Raw genomic sequence first — 11465 nt, forward strand, 5'->3', positions numbered from 1 at the left:
TCATACAAAATCATATTAGCAATTATACTCAACAAATTATCCGCAAATTTACGAAGAAATTAAGTTCTAGTTATTGACTGTGCATACATTTTTTACATTATCAGGTCAAGTTGATTTACAATAACAGGCAATTTTTGATAAAATGCTAAATACGTAATAATATGCTATAATTATTTAAATTATACTAATAATATATAAATTATTCATGTGTTTTTTCAATATATATGAACTTAAATCATTTAAGAAGCACATAAATTGATCCATTTCATTTCATCGTCCAAAACATATGACATAGCCCACCCAGACAAGATAAGCCTAATAAAGCAAAGCAAAGCTAAGCATATTATCCTCTGATGATTTTTCATCAGCCATTTCAGCAAATTGATCTCCCAGCACTAGAAATGAATGGGTCCACTCAATTATTTTTGCCAAGTGGGATGCAATAATTGGTCATCCCATCATTTCTTGATTGTTATTTTGCTGATTTGGAACTCATCTGAAAAGAAAATTAAAAAGAAACCGACCCTTCACAATTAAAGCATGAAATGTAATCTTTAGTGCCCTTTTGTATTGGAGGGTCAGATGACACTATGAAAGAGGAACGTGGGACTCATTAACTTTGAGGATATTGTCATTTTACCCCCTCAAACACCAACAAATTGAGTTTAAATTTTATACGCCGATACTGTACAATAATTTTACACAATCACATTACATAAAAAGTGAATTTAAGCAAAAACACGTAATAATTAAGTAAGATGAGTAATCTAAAAAGCAGTAGATAAATTATGGGATCTTTACATATAAAGCCGAGTGACTCATTGGTTTTTTTACGAAGTCAGTATTTACATAGATTATACATTAATTATATATTTATACATATATTATATATTTACCGATTATTTTTAGTTTAAGCGACTGGATGAATGACTATTTAGATAAATTCTCTATAAATAATTATCTTCTATAAAAAGTTACAAATAAATAGTATAATTTTGTTTAATGTTAGTGTATCTAAATTAAAAAAATTCCAATGAAATTTGCAATTACAGTGGGGTTTCTTTTTACTTGTACATGTCTCCAAATACAAGAGAAAACGAAAGACGTTTTTGGTGTTCCACCTACTTTCCCACCCTTGTGTCTATATATATATATATGTGTTAACCAAACTCTCCTAATTCCATTCTCAAGTAAAACTTGCAACTCTTGAAGCTCTTTGAGAGTTCGAGAGTTGAGAGAAATTCGAGCTAGACATTTGCACAGTTCTTCTTTCAGGAAAAAGAACTAAAACCATGGCTGACCTTAGTCACTTGGCTCCTATTTTTGGTGCCCTTGGTAAGCTATTCATATTATATTTAATTATCAAATACCATATAAATGTCATAATTAATTACATATGTTATTTATAGAGCCTACTAAATATTTCATGGATGTGACATTTCATCGTACTAGCATATCTTCAATCATCTGCGTATCATTTGTTTAATCATTAGCATGCTCTTCTCTTGTAATTACATTCTTCTCGAAAAAATTTAAAATTTTGTATCTCACTCGTTTTTTTCTTCTTCTCTCTTTCTCAATTTCCAGGTAGCATCATCTCGTTCATTGTGTTCCTTTCTCCACTGTGAGTCTCTCGTTGCTCGAATTTTCATTTGTTTTACCATCGATGATTAAAATAAATTAGAACTTACATTATATATATATAATCTACACATTGTCAGGCCAACATTTTATAATATTTACAAGAAGAAATCAACAGAAGGCTATCAATCAATTCCATATGTGGTTGCTCTATTCAGTGCAATGCTTATGATATACTACGCTCTTCTCAAAGGCAACATGATGGTTGTTATCATCATAAACGTCCTTGGTGTCTTTATTGAAACAATTTACGTTGGTTTCTACCTCTTCTATGCACCAAAGAAAGCAAGGGTAAGCTTTTATATATATTTATAACAACGTAAACAAAGTACTTTTAAAATATCAGATCATCTAAAAGATAATTAATTAATTTCTGACTGCAATTGCAGGTCCAAACTATAAAGGTTCTACTTTTATTGGTGGTGGGTGGCTATGGAGCAATTCTCCTCGTCGTTCAATTTCTATTCAAGGGAGTAATACGTGCCCAAATTGTTGGATGGATGTGCCTTGTGTTTTCGATATGTACGTTTGCAGCACCATTATGCATAGTGGTAAGTCTACCAATGCGATAATCCGATAACGAACAATTGTGTTAATTTCCATTTTATTCATGCATGAAAATTAAATGGTGATATTTGATTTTCTAATATTTTGCAGAGAAAAGTTATCAAAACCAAGAGCGTGGAATACATGCCATTTCTCCTATCACTTTTCCTCACATTAAGTGCTGTCATGTGGTTCTTCTACGGCCTTCTTAAGAAAGACCCCGTCATTTATGTAAGTTTTATTTTAAATTCTGGCTCCTCTGTTATCTATGTTGCGTTCAGAACTCTTTCATCTTTAGCTATATTATTGATTTTAACTCTCAACTCTTTGTTTGAATAGTCACCAAACATATTGGGATTCATCTTCGGTATTCTACAAATGGTGCTTTATGCCATTTATAACAAGAACGAGAAGAACATCGTGAAGGAGCAGAAACTTCCAGAGCTACTACAAAATCATGTCATAATTTTAGATGATCAGAAAAAGCTTCCTCATTTAACTGAAGAGCAGATTATTGACATTTGGAAGCTTGGTTCACTGGTTTACTGTGAGAAACTTAATGCACGTGGTGCTGAAGCAGCAGCTAATGTTGAGAATATGCCAAAGCTCCAAACTGTGCAAACCTAAGACTTATGATTAATTATCAAACCTAAAGTAATCTAAGATTGGAATTGGCGTTTTCCTTTCGTTTGCTTTTTCCTAATTACCCTAACGTGTTGTGTTTGTATACACAAGTGAATTCTGATCAGCTCATCAATGTAATAATATTTCTCTTGTCATGTACCTAGAACAAGAAATTGCTTGTATGTATTTTCTTTGTTACTAATAAAATACGCTATTTTTGTATATTAAGGTTGTTGCAGTTTGCATGCGTTTGATTTTAATCTTTCGCCCTTCTTTTAACACTTCTTAATTAAATTGTATTTCGATATCGGTATTATGCTCTAGCTTCCGTAAATCTATAATTTTTACTCTGTTTTTTTTGTTAGTCATCACATTTTAGAGAGCTAGTGCCCTTCTACAATTACCACTCGCCATTCAATGATGTGTAATACAGTACTCTCTCCTGTTGAAAAAGAACGAAGGGGTCGAACTATGAGCCACACAAATTAGAGCCCGTTTGGATTAGCTGGAAAAGATTGGCTTTTAAGCATAGTGCTTAAAGTACTTTTTAAGTGCTGAAAGTTATTTTATAAATAAGCAGTGATGTGTTGGATAAAAGTGCTTAAAGAGTTTTTAGAAGTAAGGGTAGTATTGGAATTAACAGAATATATAAGGGATAAAAGGGTAAAGTTTTTGGTCAAACCAAAATGGCTTTTAAGCCAAAAAAAATAAGTTGGGGTTGAGCAACTTCTTAGTTTTGACTTATTTTAAGCACTTTTTAACTTAATTTAAATTATTTTCTATTTTTGTCAAACACTCAAATACGTTAAAAATGGCTCATAAGCTGGTTTGACCAACTTATAAGTCAATCCAAACGGGCTCTTAATCTGCTTTTCTGTTTCAATTGGGGCATTACTTTTTAATCTTTGTGATTTTAAATCTAAATAATTGAAAATACATAAAAGTATAAACTACACATTCGTCTAATTAAAAACATACAAACAATGTAAAAATTATAGTCGAAAAATAATTATTTGACTTCATGATATATATTGTAACAATTGGAACACGGAGAAGCTATTCCGGAAGAAAAAGGTAAAATTTCGTGCTTTTTTTTTTCGGCAGCAATAGCGTCCGCTTTATTGTTCTACCATTGATTATTTAAAATAGAATTTAAGTTATATATGTCGTAAGTATAAGAAAATTTGACAGGTCACATTTACTTGTTCATAGTAGGCAACATATCATTGTGAAGCTTACAATCCACATTTTGAGGAGCTTACCTCTAGATATCATTTTGATGATTTAGCGTAAAAATATTTTTATATTAACGGATATAACTTAAATTAATTAAAATAACGTGACTGTCAGATTTAGATAGTCATTGACGTTCAGGCATATCGAGTTACCTATTTTTCTAGAATTGGTTTTCGGATCCATAAAAAATCTTTAAAAAAATCTACGATTAAAAGATATCTGAGGTCAATTCCAAAATCAATAAGCTGCATGGGAGTTTCATTGGTGACCAAGAAAAATGCATACAAAAGTTTGCTTTCTGACGTAAATGGCTGTCCTGTAGGCTTCTTTTCATGCTTTTGAGAAAGGCATAAAAGCACAAATCTTTAAATCCTCCTTTTGTAGCCCACGCCTCTTTAATATGATATATCTCCAAAAATAGTTCCACATTTAAAGCATTTCTATCTACTGATATGTATTGTGTTGAAGATGGTCCTCCTTGAAAATTGAAATGGCCAACCGATTTTTCTATCAATTGATCAACGTGAGATATATGAAGGAGAAGTTACGAATATGGCCGCTCGGCCAAAAATATGTACAGCCCGCTAGTTAATATGCATTATATCAATTATACATATATTATACATCTTCCGGCTATTTCATTGAGCGGGCTAATAATTAAGTTAATTTCCCATATATATATACACTATAATAAAAGCCCTTTTTTCCCCTTCTTTTTCAGTAGCTCAAACTGTGTTTCTACCCAGATCGTTTTACTTTTTAACAATTTTCAGCAAGTCGGAATGTGAATATAACTTTTTATTTCTTTTGTGTGGTAGCTTGAAACTGTATGTAGTTATTCATTTTTTAGTCAAAGAAAACAGAGATCAAATATTCATTCCCCAATTTGCTCTCGAGATCCCCTTATTGTCAAATGACTCTACGACTAAATATTAATATCAACTGCATTAAGTATATATTTGCAATGTAAATTTTGTATAAGGTTGAGAGTGATATCGGCGCCTACCTTCAATAATTAAGAAGCGAGCAGGCATATTAAGACCTAATCAAAGACATCCACCTTGGATTTTATTGTTATTGACTTATTTTTATTTTTTGGGGGGGTTTTCCACCCGGTGTCTGGTACCTGCATTGGAGCCCAACTAAATTCGGATTCGCACCGCGTAAGACCCATTCGAAGGAAGCGCTGATTTTTCCATATCCAAGACTCGAACCTGAGACCTCTGGTTAAGGGAGGAGCAGCCCCATTCGCTGCACCACATCCTTTGATGATGTTATTGACTTATCGCTACGTGTGTGTCGTGTAAAAAATATTAGATTCTATTGAATTCATGCCATATTTGTCATCTCTGATGTAGAATATGATTTTGGCGATTTGTCTATTAAGCGTGCGACCATTTCATTGAAAAAAAAAATATGATTTTTAATATTTTATTAAAGTGTTTGATTATCTCATTTAAAATTTTAAGCCGTTAGAAATGGAATACTTTTAATTATTTATTTATATTATGTCTCTTATAGTTTCTCTTTCTTTTCTACTAGGAATGATAGCATTAGTTTTGATCCTTCAATTATCGATAAACTTTTATTTTAATCCTTGTGGTACATAGCCCATCATATTTAACCTTCGATCAGTTAATTAAAATGTTTCATGCATGTTTTTGGTCACTATATGTAAGATATGTGTTATATGACTATTTTAGAACTATATTACTCTCAAATATGGAGTAACAGTATAAATTTAACTTAATTTATGGTTAAATGTTGGAACTATTAATAAGTGTTGTAGATTTGTGAAAATTCACCAGCAAAGGCCTCTGGGATCAAAAGTGCATATTTTAATTAATTGAAGGTTAAATATACTTAATAGATATTACAAGAACTAAATCACATTTAATTTTGTGAATAATTGAGGGACCAAAATCGCTATTAACTCTCACTACGTATTTAAGAAAGAAGTTAATGGAAATCTAGACTTGCCGCAACTTTAATGGAAATCTAGACTTGCCGCAACTAACCTGCCAAAGGCTAAAACAAAGCCCACTAAAATGCATATTAGAAACTGCGCCTTCACTGTAATAAGCTAATACTAAGTGCTAACTTTCATGGTCCCTTTCTGTACTAGGACATTACTATATCTAATATGGGAAACCCAATTGCTCGAAAGAAAGATTCCCACAAACCATATCATATTGCCCCAAGAAAGTGGAAGTATTTCCTTTTGTCACATTATCTGAGGAAGATTGATTCAAAAATTAAATACAATTACTTCGGATCATGATCACAAATATCGACTGATCAAAGCTGGAGAACTCATAGCTCCATTTCATTTTTTTGCCTTTTCTAGTAATCATGAAAACAAAAACAAAACATAAAAAAACAAAAAAACGGAGTGGAAGACATAATTCATCAAGAATGACCACAATAAATTGTTATTGTTGTCCCGCCTTGCAATGAAATCATCCACTTTCATAGTACTACGTCCAAGGTTTTAGTGCTAGCTAGTGATGATCCTTTAGATAACATATTATCTTTACGTACAGTTTCACCTTTTTATTTTTATATGAAATGGGTTCATGCTAATCTCTTCTGCTAGTACCAGTATATTTTTCACGGTTGCTATGATGAATCGTTTTCCCCTGAAATTTTTGATATTATATGTGTGTTGTCTTGAGATGATTAAAAGTGAAATGGATAAGTTAGAATAATTTAATCTTGTCAAACTGGCGGAGGCACCTTACGATAATTAAGTGGTGTCATCCGACAACACTTGGTCAATTTTTTTTACATAATCGACATATAAAAAATGTAAAAACATAAAATAAAATAAAAACATAAGTCTAAGAATAGTAAAGTAAAGAATAAGTATAGGTAATATAAAATGACATTGTTTGATAATTTGCATACTACATTGTTTGATAATTCGCATGCCATAGGCTCTTGGTCAAGTGGTTCATTTGTCTAATTTAGATCTGAGCCCCAACCTCAATATCTAATTTTTTTTTTTTTTTTTAGCCTTAGCTATTAAAAAGGAAAAGGGAGGTTGTAAAGCTTCGATTCAGTAACTTTAGAGTGTAAATCGCCTTAACCACTTTAAGCTCGCCATACAGAAAAATGTCATAAATTGAAAATTAGACGAGGCAAGTTATAGTAATATTTTTAATTTGGATTATATACTTTTTTATTAAAATGATTTGAATTCTGCTTTTTCTTTTTAAATACTATGTCGTTACAATTTAATGACCTTTGCTTGTTCACTTCTTTAAATGTCGTACGGTGCCATTGATCAAACGTATGAGTATAATTTAAATTTAATTATAAGTGATGCACCCAACATATTTGCCTTTCTTAGTTTCTTTGGAGTCGTTATCAAGATTAAAGTTCACTGTTAATTAGGATTTCATGGTGATGATGATGAGACTTCATAGTCCAACTGGTATCCTCAGGAAGATCCTCAGAATCCAAATAATTATTACAAAAGGAGGGCATGAAATCTACATCGACATTAAAAAGAAACGGTGGTGACAACATTTACTCTTCTTTTTTTTTTTAATCACTGTATAAATTTGGAGTCAATTTATAAATTTTAAATTCTTGTAAATATTTTCACTGTTCCACAGCTCTACGACTTATAGGAAAACTTAGAGCTGAACTCGTTTATTTTGAAACTCGCAGGACTCTGCTAACTAAATAGTAGTATATGATATCAAAATTCAAATTAGTGGGTATGGTCATACTTCCATTTTTATTTTATTTTTTGATATAGAAGCTTATTCGATCAAATTCAATTGCTTTTTACTCGCTACTCCTGAGTCCCTGACTCATCAAGATGAGTTCAATAGATTTTTGTAAATTATTTTTATGTCTTTTCACCGACTTGCGCTGTAAGAATTATTTTCATAAAGACTATCAAAAGATACCTTTAATAAAATATAAAGTGAGATAGGTGCAATAGGCAGGGGCACCTATGGCTTCTAGGTAGAACTTTTTGTTAATGCAATATAAGAATCTCGTTTTTTAAGGTGGCACAAGTTTTGTAGGGCAAGGTTACGCGGGTCATAACTTATAGGATATTATGATGTGAAATTATAAATTTTTACTCTGCAAAAAATAATTTGTTATGGGGCCAAAAATTAAAGACCAGCTCAAAATAGGCCATAAGGGCCAATGACCCTTGCAGATCTATTTCGCTGGAATTTTGGATTGTGTCAGGACTCATGAATACAAGTTTAAAGGAGAAATTTTCCTTTGTTCCTTTTTGGACAGTTATTTATGACTTTTTTTTTTTTTTTTTTTTTTACAATTTATAGAACCACAGTCAAATTATTTTTAGCAAACTAAAAATCGTGTGAGAAAATATTAGACTATGGTCTAAAATGTTGTAAGGTGTCCAAATGTTAGACGATAGTATAATGTTTTGTCAATTAGATTGAAAAATATATGAGCAAATATTATACTCAAATCTAATATTATTTGGAAGGCAATTTTTCAAGGATTGCATTTGCACGAGTTTTAAAAATGAATAATAATTGGAATGATGGCCTAAAAAGGAACCATTGTGTAAATCGGCCAGTTCATGGTGATGGGAGAGAATCCAACTTAATTTTTCGCAAAAACTTTACATAATTGCAGCTGGGATTTACAATATGTCAGATTGATTTTTGTGTTGGAATAACTATTTTGTGGAGAACAGGGAAGACTTAATTAAAATGTAAATCTGTTATTTTTGGAATAAACAGAAAATAATGTGATTTATGAGAACAAATTTTTTACAAATATTTTAATTTTATCTTCATAATATTTGTCAACTGGTACTAGAATATCGATTATCAACTAGATGATGAAAGCCCGTGCTAGCACGGGTCCAACATAAAAAATAGTACAATATTTTTTAGTCTGTTTAAAAAAGAATGATATATTTTTATGTTTAGAAATTATTTAACTTGAAACATCCCCTTTTACCTTTAATAAAATGATTTAAATCCACACAAATATCTATGACTTGTTTTAGACCATATGTTTCAAAGATCTTTCCTTTCTTTTTTAAATTTCGTGTCTAGTCAAACTATGTCACATAAATTAGGACAGAGAAAGTACCTTTTAGTAATATAATTATGGAATTTTTATTATAGAAAGTATCATAATTCAATTAATTGGAAATATCAATAAATTATTTTACTTAATCCACTTCTCCCATATATGACTTTCCTGGTTTGGTTCTCCAATTGAAAGATTTGAAATACACCTTCTCCTATCGAGTTTCATGCCATCATCTTTTTCTACTGAACAACACTGAAAAGCGCTTTTATGTATCAGCATCTGTTGTAGTCTTAAATTTTTAGTATCGACCAACTTCATCATTTTAAGAAAATATGTGTATACATTTCTTGACCGTTTATATTTCGTCTTCTTGATGTTATTCTTCATTATTTGTGTGAGACGTGGTATAAGTTTTAAATCTTTTGGTTTTATGACATTCTTTAGCAGTTTTTGTGTTCAATTTAAATCGTTATTTTTTTTTTCCTGAATTTCTTTGCTTTAAATTTTCTCTAAGCGCACCTTTATCATTTTCTGAACTTATTATCATTATTTAAATGTCCTTTTTTTTGTTGTTGCAATTGTCTCCTAATTCTTCACGTGGACCCCACCTTATTTTTTTTTATTTCTACTATTATAGAAGAGTGGGCCCCGCCTTAAACTTTTTTTTTTAATTTACTATTATAGATCAATTTAAACCGTTATTTTTTTTCTGAATTTCTCTTCTTTAAATTTTCTCTAAACGTACCTTTACCATTTTCTGAACTTATTATCATTATTTAAATATATTTTTTTTGTCGCAATTGTCTCCTAATTCTTCAGTGGACCCTACCTTAATTTTTTTTTATTTCTACTATTATAAAGAGTGGGCCCCACCTTAATTTTTGTTTTTTAAATTAATTTTTGTCTTTTTAATCAGTAGATATAAAATAATAGGACCCACCTTATTATTATTATTATTATTATTATTATTTTGGCATTTATTATTCTAGAAGAGTGGGTGGACAACGATCCAACCCACTATTCTAATATAGTAGAAATTTTAGTACTCAAAAGCTTCACAAAACCTATCCGGTTTGTTAATATTATTATTAATCTTTAATAAATTTTCATAATAAAAGTTCATTGACCAGTCTTGAAAAATATTAGTAGTACGATACAAAAAAAAAAAACAAATCCAGTGGACTAAAGAAGTGGGTTGGGCCAGTCTCATTTTTGGAATCAAGCCGGTCTCAATTTCGAGATCAATGGGCAGGTGTAACAAGTAGGGGCTCATTTGCACTTTCGGTCCTATTTGTGCTAGTCTATAATTTTAGTCCTTCAAATGGACTGATCTTTAATTTTTGCACTTCCAAATCAAATTTATCTCTAGAGAGGCATAAGTTAGGCATCATAATACCCACAAATTATGTCTGCGTCCTTAAAGAACCTATGCCCACTAGATATAAGTTCAATTTTGAAGCATAAATTAAAGACCCGTCCACTTGAAGGAAAACCGTGCAATTAGGCGTAATTAAGACTTGAAAGTCTCTCTCAACTCCTAGGAGAGAAGCGGGGGTGACACTCCTTGTTAGATTCTAATATAACCTGACAAGCAAATAAACACGTCACGTAACATCCTGCTTATGGCGAGGCCTAGCTAGATTATTGATGGATTAGGGATGACCCAGGTCAAAGTTATGGTCAAATATGTCTCTTATTTGATTGATTTGATTAAGATAAATATAACTTTTGGCATGACGATAATTGTTTGATCCTAATAAGTGGTATCAGAAGTCAGAACTAAGTTATGGGTTCGATATTTAAGAACAACGTAACATACTGCATGTGGCAGGTGTTGGGAGGGGAATTGTTCAATTAGCCAACATCTAGCCAATGGTGAGGCCCAGGTGACGGCCGGTCGAAGTCATGAACATGCGGCTTACTTGATGGACCGGTGAAGAAATAAAGTTAAGACCTTGCTATAAGTTATAGCTTTCGGGATGATGGTAAATGCTTGATCCTAACAAATATAATTATAATATGGAAGTAATATCAAGCAAAATAACTCTCACTTACTTCACACTTTCTTGCTAGTTTTCTTCCCTCACTGTTAAAGTGTGTCTAAAAGCAAATAAAAGCTTAAATTGTTGCACAAAGACATTTTTATTTATTAAATTAGCTTCAACACACACTCTTACCTGCTATGTCGATTTCTTTTGATGCGCCAAACACGTAAAATTGATAACAAATGTCAGTGAAACTCGAACTCCCGACCTTTTCTCTACTCTAATTCCATCTTTCTTATCAAACGACTTCCAAATTATGATTTCAAAGTTTAATACATGTTGGTGACACTGCTTGGTTGGGGTATATTACATAATCAACTGCTTATTTTTTTT

The 11465-nt window shown here is 31.5% G+C and overlaps 1 protein-coding gene across 1 annotated transcript; it reads left to right on the forward strand.

Moving 5' to 3' along the window:
- Nucleotides 1–1170: 1170 nt before the first annotated feature.
- LOC132602557 (bidirectional sugar transporter SWEET9-like) lies at nucleotides 1171–3033 on the forward strand. Its single transcript, XM_060315381.1, has 6 exons — nucleotides 1171–1335; nucleotides 1588–1624; nucleotides 1722–1932; nucleotides 2031–2192; nucleotides 2299–2418; nucleotides 2527–3033. Exons 1-6 carry the CDS (start codon nucleotides 1293–1295, stop codon nucleotides 2812–2814), a joined length of 861 nt encoding a protein of 286 aa, XP_060171364.1. The 5' UTR covers nucleotides 1171–1292; the 3' UTR covers nucleotides 2815–3033.
- Nucleotides 3034–11465: the final 8432 nt, after the last annotated feature.

This window comes from Lycium barbarum, chromosome 1 (assembly GCF_019175385.1).
Source record: "Lycium barbarum isolate Lr01 chromosome 1, ASM1917538v2, whole genome shotgun sequence".
Classification (NCBI taxonomy): Eukaryota; Viridiplantae; Streptophyta; class Magnoliopsida; order Solanales; family Solanaceae; genus Lycium; species Lycium barbarum.